Source organism: Trifolium pratense, linkage group LG7, assembly GCF_020283565.1.
Source record: "Trifolium pratense cultivar HEN17-A07 linkage group LG7, ARS_RC_1.1, whole genome shotgun sequence".
Lineage (NCBI taxonomy): Eukaryota > Viridiplantae > Streptophyta > Magnoliopsida > Fabales > Fabaceae > Trifolium > Trifolium pratense.
The window spans coordinates 34,932,637-34,955,687 of NC_060065.1; the positions used below are offsets into that span (position 1 = coordinate 34,932,637).

A 23,051-nucleotide genomic window follows, 5' to 3' on the forward strand; every position below is an offset into this window, starting at 1 on the left:
CCTCCTGTTCTTAATTACTAGTTACTAGATTTTTTTATATTTTTATTTTAGGGAGTTTTTTGTACCAAGATCTTTATTTTGAACAAAAATAATTCTATGACTTCAACCGGAGTATTTAAGAAGAAAGAGATGTCTGTGTAATTTAAGAAAAATACGACATTTAAGTCGGTGAATATTTTGGTTTACGGGTGATAGAGTTGTTAAAATAGACTATTCGATTCTAAACGAGCCGACCCTAACGGACTATGGTCTTTATCGGATCAGATTAAAAAGTTCGGTTTAAAAATTAACTCTTGAGCTCGAGCTGGTTTAAAAAGTCCGGTTTTTGTTTGTTACAAGAGAGGAAAAAAAGTCTGATCTAAACCAGACAAATCTTTATTTAAAAAAAAAATTATGAAATAATTGATATGAAAAAATGGTGAATTCTATTATGAGGGATCAATTAAGTTCTTCACCGATGAGGCATGAAAAAAATACTATTAGATTAAATCATTGGTCTATATTAAATCATTTGTCAAAATGGATATATTATATGAGAAATACTTCTCTAGGAACAAGTATAAATAATTAATGTTAAACACACTCACATAAAGAAGCAGAAAATTAAAGAGAAAAAATTAAAATGATATTGATTGATATGACTTGATTATTTTTCTTTTATTTTTATAGATTTATGTATATGTGCCTAAATAAAATTAATTTAGACTTGTGCCGGATGAAGAATGCCTCATATTATATATACCACATAATGCAGTTTGTGGTATAATTTTTATTGTAACACTTGTGAAAAAACTTAATTAGAAATTATGTGCGCTGTGTTGGACTTGCAATCATATAAATGCATTTTGTTTATATTTTTTGTATTTCCTATCGTTTAACAACACAATCTCTTCCGTAAAAAAAAACACACACACAATCTCTAATACTTAATTTTAGATGCACACATTTGCGTCAAAAAAAAAATTTAGATGCGCACACTTGGACATGCATGAAATACAAACTGACAATAAGCTGCACTACTAACATTTTTTGAATTGCAAAATCAATCATCTCAAAAACAACATTCATAAACACATGAGACACAACATTGTTATGCACGACATATTAAACTCTTTGCAGAAGACTCGCATCCTTGAGTGTTAGGAAGTCAAAAGTGTCAAACACGCGAATTATATAAAAACATGTTGATTGTCTGAACATGTTTTCTCATGGTTAGTCATTTTTACTTGAAGTTGCTTTGAATGTTGTCTATCCCACAATAAGCGCACCAATCCTAAATCCCATAAGTGATGAAACTCAAATCAAGTACACACATGCATATTTTCCTTCTACCTACACATACACAACAACAACCGCCGGCATGAGAGTCGATATTTCCTCCTAACACTTCGATAATTTTTTTGGTCACTTTGAATAAAAATCTTATTTAGTGGGCTTCACAACTCGGGCCCAAAGCAAGAAGAGCCCAGCCCACAGAGAACGGGCCTGAGTATACACAAAGGTGGGAAAATCTAATTCCAAACCCAATCATGGCGGGAAACAAAAATTTATCTTCCACATCATAACCGTACATTCACTTTTAATCGAACGACTATAAAAATCACATGACAATCAAAACAAAATCCTTTTCTCGAATCTAAAATCCAATAGTGAATTCAAAGATTCATTATTACAACTAAACTACCCTCTTTCGTTTCTCTCTATCGCTCACAACACAAACCCTTGAATTTCTCAATCCATGGCGAAACTTTCAAAACCACAAGCTTCTTCCGAAGAAGCACTCTCGAATTCTTCCAATTCTTCGGAGGAAGAGCAGGTGAATGACCAGATCAACGAAGAAGAAGATGAAGAGGAGCTTGAAGCTGTAGCTCGTGCTGTTAGTTCTGATGATGAGGATGAAGTTGTTGGGGATAATCCACCGGATTCTGATGAAGATGCTGCTGCTGAAGATGGTGATGACGATGAACAGGTCGAATTATTTTTGTGATATGATTTTTCAATTACTATGTTGCTTAGCTTTTTATATTCTAGGGTTTAGCTTTTCTGGTGTGAATGTGATTTAAAATTTAACTAATATGCATGTTTTGCTATTGAGATTTTGAGACGAATTTGGAGTTGAATTTTTGTTGACTTAATTTGAAAATTCGGTGAAAGTGAACATACTTTTGAATTTTTTTTTTCAATTACTTTGTTGCTTAGCTCTTTTATACTCTAGGGTTTGTAATTTTTTGGGGTGATGTGTTTGTTTCAGATTTTTTAGCAAAAAAATCACTTTTTTTATTTTACTTGTGTTTGTTTAAGATTTTTTCAAAAATCATTTTAGTAAAAAATTCATTTTTTTCTTCAAAATGAAAAGCTATTTTCAATAGCTTTCTTCAAAATCTTTTTTTTTTTTTGTAAATCATTTTTTAAAAAATAGAATTTTATGATTGTAAACAAACGGAAAATAGCTACAAAAATATCTCTAGATTTTTTTTCAGAAAAAATCATTTTTTTTAAAGCTTAAACAAACAGAGGCCCTTAATTTAACTACTATGCATGTTTTGCAATTGAGATTCTGGGATGAATTTGAAGTTGAATTTTTTATGACTTGAATTGAAAAAATGGTGAAAATGTGTGAGCTGAAAAGTGATAGAGAGTATTGAGATACAATGTGTTTACGCGTTACTTTTGTTGCGTGGTTTCAGGGAGGAGACAATGAAGCTCCTGAAATAAGCAAACGTGAGAAGGCTAGATTAAGAGAAATGCAAAAAATGAAGAAACAGAAAGTTCAGGAGATACTGGATGCTCAAAATGCTGCCATTGAAGCTGACATGGTGAGTTTAGTTGTGGTTACACTACTAAACTACTTTTTTTTTGCAATATAATAATCAGCTGACATGATTTAGTCTAATATATTTATAATATAATTCAGAATAATAGAGGAAAGGGACGTTTGAAGTATCTCTTACAGCAGACTGAGCTGTTTGCGCATTTTGCAAAAGGTGATCCATCATCATCTCAAAAGAAGTCACGAGGAAGGTATATTCCTAAGATTCATGTGTGTTATGTTGCGCCATAACATTGGCCCATGTTTTTTTTCCTATTATTATTGCTCAGAATTTGATTAGGTTTACCATCCAAATACATCATAAATAATACGTTTGTGGTCTCAAACTTTCGAGTTCTTTTAAGTTTTAAAAGTTGTAATCAAATTTTTATATGCCAAGAAAATTATAGAAACAAACCAGCATTAAATCATTGAATATCTAGGCGGAGTTCCTAAGCTCTTCATTCAGTGATGCAGATTGTCCAGCAGAGTCATTTATCTTTTTCTTTTAACATCATAAAATTGAAAAAAAAGTTTCCCGTTTAAATCCAATTTATGTAATTTAGTTATTATGTGTCATTCATTACTGATTAACTCTCAAGATCTATGAAAAAGAAGTTTCCCGTTTAAATCCAATTTATGTAATTTAATATTTAAAAAGTGCTTCTGAGCAAGGTTATCAAGATCTAGATTTAAATAGTAAAATCTTAATATTTTGCGATCCTACTCAACCCCCCGATATGAATCCCGCGCAAGATCCTGTTTTTGTGCAAGATCGATGCGAGATTGTAGCAAAATCTTTTCTGGATCATGAAATCGCACACATGTGATCCTGATTGTTTATGAGCTTGGATTTACCCGGGTCATGCATGACCCAGTTGGTGATTATGCTGGTTTTTGTTTTTTGCATCAATATTGCATTTTTTATTTGATCTAGACTTTATGTATTTTCTTTGGTGGACTTGGTAGTTTTACATTAAGCTTTTAGTAGTTTTTTTTTGGTTGTGCAATTTGTTGTTCTATTTTCTTCTCAGCGGGATCTTATGTTTTGGGATCATGCTACCCCACTCTCAGTCTTTCTTAATTACTAGGTAGGAACTTTCGGTGCTAGTTGCGATCTTGCGTGTTGTAATCTTGCCACCCCATCCTGATCTTGACAAACGTGCTACTGAGTGATGATTAAAAGAAATATTTTTATCTATCTATACCGGTGTTTAGACTTTGATTTTCAGAGAAGCAGCAAAGAGTTGTGACTGATCTGGGATTAACTTTGTACTGTATAAACTAACTTATCTGGCATTTAACGTTGTCTATTTTAGCGGTCGCCATGCATCAAAAGTGACTGAAGAGGAGGAAGATGAAGAGTACCTGAAAGGAGAAGAAGACGGTGTTGCAAACACTCGTTTGGTGACACAACCATCATGTAAATGTTCTTTCTCTGTGCTGATGTGTTTTGCATGGTTTGCACCACATTAGATTTGCCTTTTAAATTCATTTTAAATTTTTATTTTATTTACATAAGTGATGAATGTTTATTTTTCTTTCCCACTCTATTTCTATCTGTTGGTGAGATTTTGCATATTTGTCATAATGCTGCGTAAGGGTGTGCATTAATAGAAGGAATTCTCAGGGAACTTTTAGATCTGCTAAACATTTCACTTGATTCTTATTCTTCTAATGGTAGACTTCAATGGGGTTTTTGTCTAAATGAATAAATGTGTATCTTTATTTTCATGGTTAATTTTTTTTTGAAATTTTGGTTCACATGAATGTGAATTGAGTATTTGTTTTTCATTACAGGTATTCAAGGGAAGATGAGGGATTACCAATTGGCTGGACTAAACTGGCTCATTCGATTGTATGAGAATGGAATAAATGGAATTCTTGCCGATGAGATGGTATGTATTTGATTTCGGGCTTGCAGACATGTTTTATTGCATGCACTACATGTGAATTAACTTTGTTGTGCTTGTAGTTTGATAAACTGAGTTAATTTAGATGCCTTACTCTGCATCAATTTTATTGCTGAGTTGATTGTTATAAATCATGACAAATAAATATGATTTGCAGGGGCTTGGTAAAACATTGCAAACTATATCATTAATGGGTTACTTGCATGAGTTTAGAGGAATTAAAGGCCCTCATATGGTGGTTGCCCCAAAATCAACTCTTGGGAATTGGATGAATGAGATTCGTCGCTTTTGTCCTATTTTGCGTGCTGTAAAATTCCTCGGCAACCCTGAAGAAAGGGTATGACTATGAGCAACTTTGCTGGGTTGAATTATTTGGCAATAGTATAATTGATGCTTAATTATAACACTTTTTGTTAACTGTTTTAATTTACTGCAGAGACATATAAGAGAGGACTTGTTGGTTGCTGGGAAGTTTGATGTTTGTGTTACAAGTTTTGAAATGGCCATCAAGGAGAAGACTACTTTACGTCGATTTAGTTGGCGCTACATAATTATTGATGAAGCTCATCGAATCAAGAATGAGAATTCATTGCTCTCTAAAACAATGAGGATCTACAATACAAACTACCGCCTCCTTATAACTGGCACACCACTTCAGGTATGGTGTACTATATTGAATTATAATGTTGTAGTCATGTGAAGAATAGTATTCTAACTATTTTCTTATCTGTTTTGAATTCCAGATTATGACTCCCTTCCCTTTTAGTATTTTCTTTTTATTTGTATATGCATACTCATGTCGTCACCGCTGTTCATGACCTCTTTTAATGGTACAGAATAATCTTCATGAACTGTGGTCTCTTCTCAACTTTCTTCTGCCCGAAATTTTTAGTTCTGCTGAAACCTTTGATGAGTGGTTTCAAATCTCTGGTGAAAATGACCAACAGGAGGTTGTTCAACAATTACACAAGGTAACGTATAGAACTTTGTTTGATTGTCATCTTCCCTTTTAGTCTGATGCATAATTGACACTTTCATTTCCTTTCTATATCAAGGTCCTCCGACCATTTCTCCTTCGAAGGTTGAAGTCAGATGTTGAGAAAGGGTTGCCACCAAAAAAAGAAACCATTCTTAAAGTGGGCATGTCACAATTGCAGAAACAATATTATAAAGCATTACTGCAGAAGGATCTTGAGGTTGTCAATGCTGGCGGAGAACGAAAGCGCCTCCTGAATATAGCTATGCAACTACGGAAATGTTGTAATCATCCATATCTTTTCCAAGGTGCTGAACCTGGTCCTCCCTATACAACAGGAGATCATCTCATTACCAATGCTGGTGAGTTCTGTTCATTTATGAGATACTTCAGAAATTCTTCCTGGGCTGATTAATAAAACACGTGCATTGTTTTAATTGTTTCATCTGCAGGTAAAATGGTTCTTTTGGATAAGTTGCTTCCCAAATTAAAAGAGCGCGATTCTAGGGTCCTTATATTTTCACAGGTCTGTTCTGTTGTAATATAACTCTTGTCACTGATGATTGTAAAGTTCTTATATGCTGCAACCCATATGTAATAGTTCTAAATTATTTTTTCCCTTTGAATTTTCTTCTGTGCTTAATTGCTGGTTCTTTCACCCAGATGACTAGGCTGCTAGACATACTTGAAGATTATTTAATGTTCCGTGGATATCAATATTGTCGCATAGATGGCAATACTGGCGGGGATGATCGTGACGCTTCCATTGATGCTTTCAACAAACCTGGAAGTGAGAAATTTGTCTTCTTGTTATCAACTCGAGCTGGGGGTCTTGGTATTAATCTTGCTACTGCTGATGTTGTCATTCTGTATGATAGTGACTGGTCAGTATTTTTAACGGCTGTCCATCTGATTAGTACCCTTTCATAATTATTACTGCTTGTTAATGGTTTGTGGTTTCACAACAGGAACCCACAAGTTGACTTGCAGGCCCAGGACCGTGCTCATAGGATAGGTCAGAAGAAAGAAGTTCAAGTTTTCCGCTTTTGCACTGAGGTTTGCCATTTTAAACTTAGTCATCCATTTTATATTCATTGTGTATGTGTTAGTATCTCATCACGTCAGGGTTATGGTACAGTATACAATTGAGGAAAAAGTCATTGAAAGGGCTTACAAAAAACTTGCACTTGATGCTTTGGTGATTCAACAAGGGCGATTGGCTGAGCAGAAGAGTAAGGACTTACTGGACAATCTTGTTTCTTTTCTACACAGTGTACTGTATGGTTCGTCTAATGGGTTCCATTGGCTTATATGCAGCTGTAAATAAAGATGAGTTGCTTCAAATGGTTAGATTTGGAGCTGAAATGGTTTTCAGTTCCAAAGATAGTACAATTACAGATGAGGATATTGATAGAATTATTGCCAAAGGAGAAGAAGCAACTGCGGAGCTTGATGCCAAGATGAAGAAATTTACTGAAGATGCAATCAAATTCAAGATGGATGACAGTATGCAATTTACGACTTTATATTATAGCTTTGAAAACAATAATGGCTTGATGCTTTGAAGTTTTATGCTTTCAGCTGTTTATTAGTTTGGAGTTACTAATACCTCTACTTTCTTGTAGCTGCCGAGTTATATGACTTTGATGATGATAAGGTAAAGTTACATTTTATTGTGCCTTCGACAATATTTTATTTAGCTTTATATCAACCTACTCTCCCTTGCCCCCTTATCTTATTTAACTAAAACTGACAATTTTTCTTCTTTAAATAAAGGATGAGAACAAGTTTGATTTTAAAAAAATTGTGAGTGAAAACTGGATTGAACCACCAAGAAGGGAGCGGAAGCGCAAGTAAGGATTTTCCTTTACATTTTATGCATTCAGTTTTATGAAGCATATTTTTATGACATGATATGCTGGTGCTGGTCTTGTAGTTACTCAGAGTCTGAATACTTCAAGCAAACAATGCGCCAAGGTGGACCCACTAAGCCAAAGGAGCCCCGCATTCCGAGGATGCCACAGTTGTAAGTTTTTACACTTTATTTTTCGTTTTAAATTAGAGCTTTTGTTATTACTGATATTTTTTTTGTTCTTCCCCCAGGCATGATTTCCAGTTTTTCAACATACAAAGACTGAGTGAGCTGTATGAAAAGGAAGTACGCTATCTCATGGTAGGTGTATGCAAAATGAATTTGTTATGTTTTTTAGGTTTTACTTGAGTAGATTCCTGTTCAGTACTTATTATTTAATAAAATTCCAGCAAGCACATCAGAAGAATCAAGTGAAGGACTCAATAGATGTTGATGAACCAGAAGGTACACGAATATTCTGCAGACTAATATTTTGACTCCCTCTTGTCTGTATATTGCTGGTTTTAATTATGATGTATTGGATGTTTAGAGGTGGGAGATCAATTGACTACTGAAGAGATGGAAGAAAAGGAACATCTGCTAGAACAGGTGAACAGTTCCCTCCTTTCACAAACTAGACTTTCATATCATATGAGCCTATTTTTGAGTTTTGTTATTTGGTCAATATAGGGATTTTCATCATGGAGCCGAAAAGATTTTAATACCTTCATCAGGGCCTGTGAGAAGTATGGTCGAAATGATATTAAAAGTATTGCTTCAGAGATGGAAGGAAAAACTGATGAGGAAGTTGAAAGATATGCTAAGGTCTTCAAAGAAAGATACAAGGAATTAAATGGTATGTTACACCTAATTTTGTATGTTTGAACATGAAATCAGAATACTAGCCGGATCCACAGATCCAAATCAGCGTGTTTCTGTTACTCTACAGTTATCTTTTTACAAACTCAATTTGCTTGTTTCATACAGCCAACAACTTGCATGGTTTGTATTTTTGATATGGATGTATCTAGTGCTGTGTTATCTTCTTCCAAACTCAATTTGCTTGTTTCATATAGTCAACAATCTGCATGGTTTGTATTTTGACATGAAATTATTTAGTGATGTGTTAAGCAAAATTGCACCACATTTGTGCATCAGTTGTATCAGTTAATTTCATATGTATGTGTAATTTATCAATTGTAGCTTGAAATTAGTTTCTCATTAGAATGTTAAATACTGCCTAATTTGTTCACTTCAATCATTTTCTACAGATTATGATAGAATTATCAAAAACATTGAGAGGGGGGAGGCTAGAATTTCTCGGAAGGACGAGATCATGAAAGCTATCGGAAAGAAATTGGACCGCTACAAGAACCCTTGGCTAGAGTTGAAGGTGCAATATGGACAAAACAAAGGGAAGCTATACAATGAAGAATGTGACCGATTCATGGTATGAATTTTATTTATTTCTTCATGCCCACCATCGTCATTCCACAATTTTGAAAATCTTACTTTTTCCTGCTATAAATTTGCAGATATGCATGGTGCACAAACTTGGCTATGGGAACTGGGATGAGTTGAAGGCTGCATTTCGAACATCACCCTTGTTTAGATTTGATTGGTTTGTCAAGTCTCGCACAACACAGGAACTTGCAAGGAGGTGTGACACACTCATTCGGTTGGTTGAAAAGGAAAACCAGGAATTTGATGAGAGGGAAAGACAAGCTCGCAAAGAGAAGAAACTTGCCAAGGTTAGTATCTCTGTTTACTGATATTGTATTCATTGTGATTTTTTCTCGTACTCAAGTTTGACAATCTTTCAGAGTATGACTCCGACAAAGCGGACTTTGGCAAGACAGACTGAGAGTCCATCTTCTACAAAGAAGCGAAAGCAGTTAACTATGGATGATTATGCTAACTCGGTATGGATATTAAAATATGCGATGTATTCTTTCTTGCTTGCTCAATTTTCTTTCTGCTTATTACTGAAGCACATTGTGCTATTATTGTAGGGCAAGAGGAGAAAATAAATGGAAGTATGTCCTAAATTGAAAAGGGGTGGTTGTGTTCTAAACGTCTTGGTGATTTTGATGTGTCCCAGACATAACAATGGATGATCAGTCTTGCCTTCCATAGTCTTGCTGTTATAAGCTAAATGATTTGTGACCGTAGGTTGAATGTTTGTAAGTTTAGTAACAAATCATTTAGCCTATAACAACTAGTTTAATGAATGTGTAACTTTATCTAGCACTATTTTGTAGTAGCCTTCATGATAATTACTAGGATCATTAGGCACAACTAGAACAATTAGGAAAGCTCAATTATGTACTTGTTGAATGTTTTGAGAGTAGGGTCGGCTATCAAATTGTAAGGGGAAAAGCCTCAGTGTTTTGATGTCAAATGGAGTTTATGTACTTATGCAAGTAAAACTCTTGGAGAAAAATATTGCCAGATATCTATAACATGTTTATTGTCTGTAATTGAAATATCTTTTTGGTATAGAAGCATTGTAAATACACAGTCAAATGTTAACTAATAGGACGATGCAATTTACCAAATAATTACACTTTGATAACTAAAAACACTAAACTACTAAAATCCGTAGTAAGCAAGTCATATAAGACTTTCCCAACTTTAGACGATGAAGTGGCTAAAGGTCACATTAACAGTGTCATGTGTCTTGATCATTGGTGGAAATAATTGGGGTAATATTCGGATTATAAAGGCAAATTTATTATTGTTTGAATTGATGCCGGGTCTTAAGGATCTACTCCTTTCAAGTACCTTGGTTTACCGATTGGGGCAAACCCGAATCGTATTTCAACGTGGGATCTGGTGATTGATACAGTGAAGTCTAGGTTGTCAAGGTGGAAACATAAGTTGTCCATCGGAGGTCGTGTGGTTATTCAAAAAGCAGTCTTGTCGGCAATTCCAGTCTATTTTCTCTCTTTTTTCAAGGCTTGGTCAGGTGTGTAGGCCAATTGATGAGGAGGGTACGGGGATAAGAAATTTAAGGGTTTTTAATAAGGCACTTTTAGGAAAATGGGTCTGGAAAATCAGAGCTAAGAGACATGGATTATGGTACAAAGCTTTGCTAGATAGGTATGGGGTGAGCGATGGAATTATCACGGAAGGGGTTGCTCAAGTTGGTGGAAGAACATTTGCCAATTAGAGCTAGGGAGGGAGGAGTTGTCAAACTCGTATTCTGTTAAAGATTAATATAAGAAGATTATGGAGGATGCCTTAAGCCATATATTCATTGGGTTAGGGTTTGGCATAAATTGATTCTGACAAAAGTTTGTTTAGTTTGGAGAATAGTTCAGAATAGAGTAGCGACAAAAGATAATTTGGTTAGGAGGGGGGGGGTCATTGGGGTTGAGTCCAGTCTGTGTGTGGCGGGTGTGGATCCGAAGAATCGTTTACACGTCTTTTCTTTGAATGTCCGATTTTCACAGATGTTTGGTATTTTATCTGTAATTGGATGGGAATATCTTCAGCATTTCAGAATGTCTGTGTGGCTCACTTGGAGCAATTCAAAGGTTTGATTGGTAGCAGAAGAGCATTCACTAATAGAATTTTCTCGCGGATAAATCTTTCTCTTAATAGATCTCTTCTTGTTCCTCAATCTTCGGAGTTAGCATGATTTGGTTTGCGTGCATGTGGAGCATCGGGAAGGCAAGGAATGATAAAGTGTTCAACAACAAAGATATTTGCTTGGATAGTATAGTAGAATTGGTTAAAAGGTGTTCATGCAATTGACTAAATATTAAAACACATAGCATTGACTATAGCATCTCCCAATGGTATTTGAATCCTAAAGCGTGTCTTGGGATTGTGGATCTCAATGGCTAAAAAATAGACGATTTTTGGTGGTGGTTTGAAGCAGCTTTCAGGCTGGCAAAGTCTTATTTATGCTTTTCTGTGATGTTCCGGCTGTTTGAATTGGTTTCTTTTTCTTTCAGTTGCTGGTAGTGAGGTGTGGATACCTCTTGTACATTGCCTAGCTTACATCTCCTATGTTCTTGTTATTACAGTTCATCTGTCATCTCTTCAAGAGGTTTACTTCATTTCTTTTGCATAAGTTTTGGGAGTCTAGCAGTCAGTCTGCGCAATCGGTGGCATTTTAGTGCATCTCAAAACCCTTGTCCCTGAGGCTATGGAATTGAAGAAAATTTCTCTCCTTTTCTTCGAAAATTTAGTAGCCGTTAGTGGCATGGGCCGAGGTCCTAAGATTGCTACATTATGTTCTGTACTGCTATTTTCTCACTGAGGACAAGGGGATTTTTCAAATATTCAATTATGTTGGTGAACTATTGGTCGTCACTCGTCATATACCATGTGTACAGAAAGTAGAAATTGGTTCAACTTGGTCTTCTATTTTAGGCTTTGAATTTAAGATCAAAACTTTTAATTTATATATACTCAGAAAGACCAAAATCATACATGATATAAACATTTTATTAATTTAAATAAACTGGTTCGTGTTAATAAAACAAGGGAAAACAAAAAGCACCAACCAGCCTCTTTGTTGTTGTAAAGATGTTCTATAATTTAATTCTTAGAACTCGATGCATTTAAAACTGGTATGGAATATTTTTCTATCAAACAATTTAATAAGTTAGGCTGCAACTTTTCATATTTTAATGAGAGGCTAATTCTCACTTACTTCATCGTGTTACTTTTGTGTTTATTTAGCACGTACTCCTCATAGTGTCATCTATCTCAACATTTTTCATTCAATTTCAAATTATATTGGTTGGCCGAGGTACTAAATAATTTTCATTTAGGCACACATACAAATTTTTTTAAAAATTAATTGAAAAAATATGAAGTGATGTTAAATGGCATGACTAAATTATTTTACATTTAAATATTTTTCATTTATGTGTATTTGCCCAAATAATTATTACTCTGGTTGGTCTGTACTCCAGATGCTTGAATTTGTCAAAGGATAATATTGCTTCTGATTCACATAATTGTTAGCATGTCCAAAATTTATCAAAGTACACATGACTTTCGGAAGTATACATTAAAAAAAATAAAATTATCGTTCGAAAATATACTTTCAAAATAATTATGTGGCATGAAAGTACACATTCAGAATTGTGTCAGATGTGTCATAATAATGCAGGCGTGTGGAAAGTTTCCCTCTCTTACCATGTCAACTTTTGTACTAAGATGCAAGGGTAAAAAGGTAATTCAAATAAAGCAACTTGTGTCATCACTTACACACACCTAATCTCCCACTTGCCTGAGCACCATGACGGAAAGGGCAATTTCCAATAATCCAAACAAAGTACACAACATGGATCTTCCCACCACCAGACAATAACCATCAATAAGGCTGTACAGACAACTCATACTAGAATTGACACAACAAACACATGATTACTTAGACTACAAACAAAGAGACACTCCTCTCCTTAAAACTCACTCTTGTAAAGATGGGACTTAAGAATATCTATTGAGGCCGCATTTTGTTGCGGCACGTAGATAGAGACCGGGGGCCTAGCAGAATACTTCAGGGCTGGAGTGAAGAGCCAGCACCTGTCAGGAACTTTAGTGGCCAAGTTGACGCGTTCAACGGTTCTTTGGCCTACAACCTTTCTTTTTCAAGGCAGAGGTTTGACAACTCAATCGTTGCGTTACCATACAAACTATCTACATAATTCATCATTAACAAATCAACACCACTGGGAGTCTAATACAAGTAGTTAGTATACAGTATGAGTGAGTGTTGTAAATTTCGACTGATAAAAAAAGCAGTCACACACGCACTTGCATTGCATGTGGAATAGATAGTAGTCATGCGGAAGATAGTGAGACAATGAACATTTTTTTGGTATATATATAAGCCGAAAACATAGAGACTCGAACATACAATATAATAGATATATAACTGTACGAGATAATAACATGTGACAACAAAATGACACCCACAACCAAATCCACTAAGCCAAAAATTAGACCTTTGATGATGCTCTATGCAACATGAACCTAAAATCTTAAGTAAATAGACAAGGATGTTGAATTCACAATGCATGATTACATTTTTAATACCCCAAATCCACACTAACTTAACTTCTCCCCCACCTTTTTTGTTTTGTTTTGTTTTTGAAACTGTTTCCTTCACATGATGAACTAACTACTATGAAATGATGGGAGAAAATCAACACAAATTCTCCTTTGACTCAAAGATGAATAACCAAAGCTAAGTGATGTTTGTTTTGTTCATTCGTTTGTACCATCAAAGCTTCCCATTGCATTTGCTCGTTTCTTCTCTCTCCAATTCTCACCCCATACTCTTGCTTCTGCAACTGCACGTTCTCTATCCAGGTCGCGGTTCCTTGGAGTCTCTCTACCTTTTCCGGTATTTACAGGGCTATCTCTCTGAGAATCACGCCTTTCTAAATCATCCAATCCCCATTTTCTCCCTGATCCACCACCACCAGTGTCGATCCTTCCCAACTCACTTGGATCCCTACCTTCTCTCTTCCTGAAGTCAGGTGAGTTTCTATGAGTAGAAGGGGAACCAAGCCGTGCACGGTCGGGACTATCCACACTATCTGCCATGCTGCTCCTTCTGTCATCCCTCATCCTAGGGGTTGATGAACCGCCCCTGCTAGACTGATTGCCTGCATTCGGGTCGAATGTTTGAGAGGCCAGATATGTGAGAGCAGTCACAACATCTCCAATAAGAGGTCTTGTAGCAGCTTGTTCCTGCAAACACATTGCTGCAACTGCAAGTGCTTGGTACAGTCCCCGCATTGGATATCTACCTTGAAGTAGTGGATCAGCCATTTTCGGAAACTTCCTGCGGTCTTTAAAAAGAGGTCGTGCCTACATAATTCCATGTCCCAAGAATATGAAGACAAATGGTGGAAAAAAATTATTACAATCCCGTTAAGACAAATGGTGGTAAAAAAATTATTAAAAGCTCGTTTGTTACAGTTTAAAAAAATACAGTTTTTCAAATGAGAAGTTGTTTTGAGTAGATTCTCTTAAAAATCATATTTTATAGCAATTTCCATTACAGTAAACAAACACAGAATAACTTATGTTTTTCTTAAAAATCTTTAAGTTATCAAAAGTCAAAATCATGGTTTTGATAATCTGTAACAAACGGGTCCGTACAGGTAAATTTAGAAGTTGATCAAAATATTTAACATAAAAACCAATTTACTTAATGTATAGCCTAGAAAATATACACAAGGATGATGAGAAGGTAAGGTACTCACCCATGCCACAAGATTATGCTCTCCATGCCCACGAGTATTATCAATAGCCTTGCGCCCGGTAATGAGTTCAAGGAAGACAACTCCAAAACTATAGACGTCAGATTTCAGAGTTAGTTGACCAGTCATAGCATATTCTGGAGCACAATAGCCATATGTTCCCATTACTCGTGTGGATACATGAGTCTTGTCACCAACTGGACCAAGTTTTGCCAACCCAAAATCTGATAATTTGGGATGAAAACCTTCATCTAAGAGGATGTTGGATGATTTTAAGTCTCTATATATCACAGGGGGATTTGCCTTGTCGTGCAAATATTCCAATCCCTTGGCTGCACCAGCTGCTATTTTCATCCTTGTGTTCCAGTCTAGAGGCTCCTTGTCAGGGGGAAGATCTGAAAAGAGATTCAGATTCAGAACGGTGATAAAGTTGGATATCATGTCAAAGTATCATGCTAAAGTTACTATAGTTATTACATAATGTGTTTGCTACAGATTCATCTGGTTAATAATTGTTTTTAGAAATTAGGTCGTCTTGTTTAAGAACTGATAAGGGTTTTATTTATTACTTTTTGATTCCTCGAAATTGTAATTAGGAGTTAAAATTCAAATTTCAGATGGCAAACAAAACATGACTTATAAATTAGAAACAATGAAAATAAAAAAGTAGTCATAGATGTAGTTAGCATTAGCAATAACTTCTAACATGATTGACAGAAATGTCAACTGACAATGTCGATATTTCATTTTATTTATACATAAAATAAAATTGTGTTCATGAATGCAGGGAAATGAATATATGAGCAGCTATCCATAATAGTAATAGTTTATCAGAAACGTAAAATCTAAATAATCTTTTATCCTACTCCTTAAATGGCTGGGGACTAATTCGAGCAAAGAAAATGACACTAAACTACTGTGACCATGCTCCATGCACAATGTTTAAGACTTATCTAATCACTCCAAAGAAGATTGACTGAATGAATAATAAAATCGACACACAGAAAACAACTACCGCACTTGATCATCTAATAACATAAGCATATTGTATTAGGAAAGTTCACTACAATCGTCACTGAAACAAAATTTAACTATAAAAACTTTAAAAAATCCTACAGTTCAATTGCAGTTTAAGACTTTGCTTCTAACTACTAGACTTACACCGCAACTATATCAATTCCACATCAACAATCAGGCTCTAGAAAGAGAAACATTCATACAAAAAATTTGCTTGGTAACGAGTTAAGCATTATAAAGAGTCCATAAGGACTTCATATTTCAATAAAAAGCTTCAGCAAACAAGTAATTTTCCTTGTTTGAGGTAAACCATGATAATCTACCACCTAGCAAGGTTAGACGATTATTTTCCATAATCACCAAATGGCTACTCCAAATCACTAGTTAGTCGTGCACAAGAATAATCTATGTTTTGAATGCTATAACATTAATAAAAGGCAGAAATCCGGCTAGTCAATATTCAACAGTCAAAGATTAGTCCTCATTGGTCAACTTCCCAGCTTATTGAGACACGGTTTTATCATTGAGATTTGAGAGTAAATATGAGCCAACACGGTAATAAGAAAATCATATAATATAATTATGAGTCTCACATTTAACAGAACTTACATCATGATTTTGTGAATCGTACCATAACAGCATTTCCATCTTTTCTAAATCATCATAATTATAAAAAGAATCTACAATGGTGATGCTGTAAAAGATATTCATGCTACTCATTGAACCAAGATGTCAATTACAATTTCCCCCATTTTAATTAAAAAACATAGCAAAGGCATACAAACACAATTATTTAGTTGATAACATTAAATTTGACTGTACAACGCAATAAATTTTCCATTTAACAATCCCACATTTTCCTTCTTCAACTATCTTTCAATCCTATACATTATAGCTTTCCTTTGGACGTTTGAGAGATTCTAAATTTGAACCAACATGAAACTTAATATTTTATAGCCTCATAATATGAAAGCAAATTTATTCATGAATCATTAAAGGAAAGCAATCTGACCGTGTAAATGATCCTCCAAAGATCCCAATGGCATAAATTCATAAACGAGCAGCCGCTGATCACCATCAGCACAATAACCAATCAAATTCACAAGATTTGGGTGATGTAAGAGGCTGAGCATGAGAACTTCCACCAAAAACTCTCGATTTCCTTGAAGTCCATTTCGGTCAAGCTGTTTTACCGCAACTACCTGCAAAGAAAATGATTCATCCACAAAAGAGGGAGAGTTATAGTAATAAAGCAATACTACTCAAATGGAAAATTGGCAATTGAGTGGGGAAGTTTTGAAGCCCGAAATTGTAGTAATAAAGCAATACTCAAATGGAAAATTTGGGATTGAGCGATAAATCTTTGAAGCCCGAAATTATAGTAATAAAGCAATACTCGAATGGAAGATTGGTGATTGAGAGATAAAGTTTTGAATCCCGAAATTATAGTAATAAAGCAATACTCAAATGGAAATTTGGCGATTGAGCGATAAATTTTTGAAGCCCGAAATTATAGTAATAAAGCAATACTCAGATGGAAAATTTGCAACTGAGCGATAAAGTTTTGAAGCCCGAAATTATAGTAATAAAGCAATACTCAAATGGAAAATGTAAAATTGGCGATTGACCGATGAAGTTTTGAAGCCCAAAATGTTGACTATAAAGTGAAAATGGAAAGTCCTATTCACAGCGAAGACATTATTAGGTTAAGCTTCAGTACATGATAAGTCCAGAGTTTTTGCAGCAGAAATCACAACTTACCTGTCCTGTGCTCTCAAGGCGACCTTTGTAAACACGTCCAAAACCTCCTTCACCTAATAAACACTCTGGCCTAAAATTCTTTGTAGCAGCTGCAAGCTCTCGGAATGTAAATGTTTGTGCAGCAATATGTGCCGTCGGTCCATCCTTTTGAACCGGGGCTTCCTTCTTAGAATCTGAGACACTTTTTGATTTTGATTTATCTACATGAGAAGCACAAAAAAAACTTATTGGATAAATCAGATAATGAAAAACAAACCATTGAGAAGGTGATGCCATGATGTTGATGCTTCCTAATCATTACATGCAGTCACATACGGCGTAACAACACATTAAAAACAGCAGCCTTAAAACCTATGCAACTATATTTGTGTTAAATCACTCGATAACAAGGTTTTCATTGTTAAATCAAACATCACATTCCACCATCAATCACAACGTTATTCAAGTAGTTTTAAGGAACCCAATTATCCCTAGAACACAACTACCATGCCTCTATCTTCTAAACAAAATAAATATTTGACTACATAAGGACATTATACATATATTTAGACGTAAAAATAACATCGGTTAATATTATATATCTATCTACTACATTGAAGAACACTTTGCTGAAACTGCAGCTATTATACCCTGCATCCAATTCGCATTCCGTAATTCTTAAAATGTGACATACCGGTCATATCATATGCAGATTTTACTAAGGAACAGATCATCAACAATGTTACAAAAATCACTTAACTAGAATGAAATTCAATTATAAAATTAAGTGAAACCAAAACCTATAACAACTACCATCAATTTCAAAATCAACACAACAACAACTTCAAACAAACCAGATCAAATCAACAAACAACATGGGCATAAAAATTAGGTCATTAAAACAAATAAAAACTCAAAATTGAACATAATTGAACAACACAATAATCAAACAAAGAGGGCATAATAAAAAAAAGTAAAAAAAAAAAATCAAAATTTGGTATCAAACCTGAGCTAACCCTAGTAGGGTGATGAGATTGAGGAAGAGAAGCTTCTTTAAAAGTCTCTTTCTTTGAAACTTCTTTGACAGCATTAGTGTCCTCCTTGTTGGATGATCCAAAACAAGGAAAACACCCACCCATATCAAATCTCAGAAAATCAAAATAAAAATCACTTTTTTACAACAACCCAAAAAGGATTAAGCTCTTATAAACAAACCCTAATCACTTTAAACTTCAAAAACAGTAAAAAAACATAGACCCATATGAGAATTTTTCACCAAAATCAAAACTTTTTGTCTCACTCTAAAAAAATTCTCTCTCTAAATTAACAGTAGTTGTGGTTGAAGATGATTTTCATCAGCCATTAAAGGGAGGAAGATCGAGAGTAGGATGGTGGAGAAGCAGATCAACCAATTGAAGAAAACTGAAAGACAAAGAAGGTAAAGGAAGAAAAATAAAATAATAAATATAATATTGAAGAAGAATAATGAAAAAGGCAAAAATAAAATAGAATAAAAAACGTGGTAAGAATTTTCAAAATAGGGAATTTTATATTTTTTATTTAATCAAAAGTAAGATAATTTTTAAATGTAAAAATAAAAAGCTGGATAATTTTTGAAGTGCAAAAAATCAAAAATTTAAAGACGAAAATCTTGAAATGACAAATGCTAATTAATTTTTAGTCAAAAAGGATTGGTAATTGATTTTTACATGATCCTTATATTTACGAGGTTTCCATTTGTAATTATAATAAAGTGGTAAATTGTTTATTTTTTTTTTTAAATAAAAAAAGTGGTCAATTTTTACTTGACAAAAAATAATATTAGTTCCTTAAAAACATTATTAGTAAATTTTTAGGTACCCCCAACTTAAATTTTTGGGTGTCAAAACTTTTTGTTGTTCGTAAAACAAAAGTTAGGTCAGATTTTTATAACATATAGTATATATGCAAATAATTTTGAACTTCTTTCTCAAATAAGTAGCTATTACAAAATTTAGTCAAAAAAAAAAGTAGCTATTACAAAATTGTGAAGCATGAGATTGTGCATCAATAGAAAAAACACTAGTCATACTTAACCAACGAAGAATCTCACACCAAAGAGAACCAAAAAATCATATTCGAAGAACAAATGACATCCTCCTACACACGAGCCAAAATGAATCAAACCTCTAGACAAAATTTAGTTAAAATTAAACTTATTTTAATACCGATTAATATAAAAATATGACATGGCATGACATCCAACTACTTAGACTTGCTTTGGCGTGTTTGTAGTGATTGTGTGCCTATGTGTGTTGGTGTGTGCGACTTCGAGAGCGTTTTGTTAACTATCTTGTGGATTGTAAGTTAGACCATGTACAATGGTTAAACAATTTCAACCCTACTTTTTCACTTCCCAACACTCCACGTCATTTTCTCTTTCTTCCACTTAATCATTCAACACTCATTCAACTTTTACCCTCTCCAATGGTTTTTTCATTCAACACTATACCCTACCACTTTCTCTAACCCACCACTTTTTATTTCATATTCTTATTTAAATTTATATTTTTGTTTTTATGATTACATAATAAACACTTAACAATTTATTTTTTAGTTTTTTTTTAATAAAAACAAAATTTATTTAAATAATTTAGTACGATACAAATCATTTTAACTTAATTTAAAATACAACACACAAGTAAACGTAATTAGTACGATACAAATAATTTGAAATGCAATACAACACACAAGCAACATAATTAGTACGATACAAATAATTTAAAATGCGATACACACACAAGCAACGTAATCAGTACGATACAAATCATGTTCAATCATGTAAAAAAAGACTAATACTTCAAGATTAACACTAATAGGAAGATAATAATAAGATTAATATAGTGAAAAAATCCGTTTTTTTTTTGTGTCCAAATCAAATGAACCAAGTCTCTATTTATAAACAAACAAAAATCACGAATTTTGGTAAAAAAATAAAAATTATTTTGCGATGAAATAATTGAGTTCAAAGTATTATTGTGATAAAAATCCGCCCAGCCAATCAGCGCGCCACACATGTCCCTATCTTCTTCTCTCTCCGCGTGAATTGTTCCCTCACTCTCCCCCTCGTGCGTGCTTCCCACACGCCTGTTTTGGCCAAATGAAGCTTAGCCGCGTGTCCCCTCCGTCAGACTTCAACTATATTGAAAACTTTCAACACTTCTCTCCTCCACATCATCTTTCAACACACCCCCCCCCCCCCCCTCCAATGGTTTTCAACTTTCAACACCAACTTTCAACTATGATATATGGTCTTATGTTCACTAGCGAATGAGGAAGAATGACACTTTGTTTGAGACCAATAAGAGACTTGTAATGTGCTCGGTCTTGACAATATTATCTTCCTACAAATGCAGATTTTTCAAAGCGTAAAAGAGGTGATTTTAGATGTTTGTAGCAAAGGATAACAAACTAGTAGCAGGAAAAATGGCAATGTTGACGTGGGTGTTATGGAATAGTCGCAATAATTATGTGTGGAACAATATTAGATTGGATGGTAGGTAATTGAGAACGCAAACATTGCATCTTTGCGAGGAATGAGATTCAGTTCAAGAGATTTTTGACAACCATCAACAACAAATAAAGGTGTTGTATCATCTATAATGATAGCCTCCTCTCTAAGGTCGATTATACATGCAAGTATGAAGTGAGTTGAGTCTCACATTGCTCGAAAAGTTTAACAGTTTATAAGTGAGAAGATCCATAAACCCAATGCTATAAGGTCTCAATGCCTTAAGGTTTTGAGTAAATATGTGGTGTCATATTCACTTGTGAGGTTGCTTTGAGTCCAATGTCAATGATCCCCGACTATCTACTCGTGACCCTACAGTGGTATTAAGGACCGATAGTTCGACCGACTCCTTGTATCGAAAGTCTTATTGACAAAAGTTTTACGTAAATATATGGTATCCAACTCACTTGTGAGATTGCTCTAAGCCTAGTGTGGATGATCTCACGGTTCGACCCCACATAAATATGAATAGATAGTTATTAGTTGGTGTTAGTTATGGTTAGTTAGTCTATAAATAGGACTTGAGGTAATCATTTTATACTCAACTTTTCTCATATTGTAATATCATATTTTGATCAATACAAAGAGTTTGAAAATTTTCCCTTCTTTCTTCCATGGATGTCATGTTTCATAATACAATGTGAATGCAAGTTTCTTTGACAAAGAAGGCATGACAAACTAGGGGTGGTGTTTACGTGGCTATTGTGGGATATTTCTTAAATTAGACACAAATTTTAGGCATGAGAGACAAACCACTATTGAAGGAGAGGCTATGACACCGAAGAAAACTATTTGTAAAGTGATTCAAAGAGAAACACTTCTACTAAAGTGCCCTTGTTTTAAATATCGAAATAAAAGCTCAAATAGTTACATTAGAGCGTAAGTTACTTTTACCAAAATTTAAATATTAATGATGCTCTCAAAATAAAAAGCTCGAACAGCTTTTCAAAAATAGATACTTCATTCTAAAATAATTAAATTAGTTGACCAATTTACACAAATTAAAAAAGTATATAAAAAGAGACATCACTTTTATTAAAATGGTCTTATCATTATCATGTATTGGTGTATTCACGATCATATTTAAATGAAAATCAAAATAAAATATATTGAGATTGATAGAAATTAGAAAAATACTTATCGTATTGAAAATCGAGAGAAATTGGCTAACGATTTCATTATTTTGGGAGGGTGGAGTATGTTTGTGAAAACTCAATTGTTCAGAAAAAGAATATTGTTAAGGTGATTTTTTTTATGTAACCATGTTTTAATAGTGTAACTGTTTTGTGTAGAATAAATTTATAGTAAATTAATTAAAATTCAAAAGAGTATAATAAGATTATATTTTCAAAATAATTGTGGGTATAAAGGGTTTATCTAGCGGGGGGTATAAGGTATAATAGTCTTTTGAAAAAGAGTGGAGGGACGAGATGATTTCTAACTGATGGTTTCTCTCCCGACCTCCCTCATTTCTTTTCTACCCCTTGAATTTCCGTTTTTGCCTTTGGGGGTACTTCGGTTTATACAAACCAAATTTTTTTGTCATGCTAAAAAATTTCGGTTTATATAAACCGAAATATTGTGTTCCAAATTTTTTTCCAGCTTTCCTGCATAAATTCTGCATGAGATCCTCAACTTCCACAATTTAGTTGAAATACTAAACGATGTCCGATTTGAGTAAACGACCACTTGTTGGAAAGCTTAGGGTGTTAAGAATACAAATATAATTTTTGTTTTGAGTGTTAACTATCCAATTGGTTCAGTTTGACCAAATAATGGGTATTGGTACAGAAACAGAGCATAAACTTTTCTCAAACTTGTAGGTAGATTTTCTCATACTATACTTAATGAAATTTAACAATTCCAGTGTCAATCTTGTATTAAATTTTGTCTTCTTTACACTGGATTAAAAATCACTAGCATACGACTTATATTCAGAGAGTTATGATAAATTTACCA

The 23,051-nt window shown here is 34.1% G+C and overlaps 2 protein-coding genes across 2 annotated transcripts; one reads left to right on the top strand and one right to left on the bottom strand.

Moving 5' to 3' along the window:
* Window positions 1-1,606: 1,606 nt before the first annotated feature.
* Window positions 1,607-10,030, top strand: LOC123896814 (ISWI chromatin-remodeling complex ATPase CHR11). The gene is made up of 25 exons (XM_045947197.1): window positions 1,607-1,969; window positions 2,688-2,816; window positions 2,915-3,021; window positions 4,129-4,232; window positions 4,610-4,707; window positions 4,880-5,059; window positions 5,159-5,380; window positions 5,559-5,693; window positions 5,778-6,060; window positions 6,151-6,224; window positions 6,362-6,582; window positions 6,667-6,754; window positions 6,837-6,930; window positions 7,016-7,204; window positions 7,324-7,355; window positions 7,475-7,551; window positions 7,635-7,724; window positions 7,802-7,871; window positions 7,961-8,015; window positions 8,101-8,159; window positions 8,241-8,406; window positions 8,822-9,000; window positions 9,086-9,301; window positions 9,374-9,472; window positions 9,563-10,030. The coding sequence occupies exons 1-25, from the start codon at window positions 1,739-1,741 to the stop codon at window positions 9,578-9,580; spliced, it is 3,216 nt and encodes a 1,071-aa protein (XP_045803153.1). The 5' UTR covers window positions 1,607-1,738; the 3' UTR covers window positions 9,581-10,030.
* Window positions 10,031-13,414: 3,384 nt separating this feature from the next.
* Window positions 13,415-19,203, bottom strand: LOC123896815 (serine/threonine-protein kinase PBL27-like). The gene is made up of 5 exons (XM_045947199.1): window positions 18,549-19,203; window positions 17,564-17,763; window positions 16,815-17,004; window positions 14,789-15,180; window positions 13,415-14,390 (listed from the first exon to the last, which is right to left on the bottom strand). The coding sequence occupies exons 1-5, from the start codon at window positions 18,679-18,681 to the stop codon at window positions 13,782-13,784; spliced, it is 1,524 nt and encodes a 507-aa protein (XP_045803155.1). The 5' UTR covers window positions 18,682-19,203; the 3' UTR covers window positions 13,415-13,781.
* Between the last annotated feature and the right edge of the window lie 3,848 nt (window positions 19,204-23,051).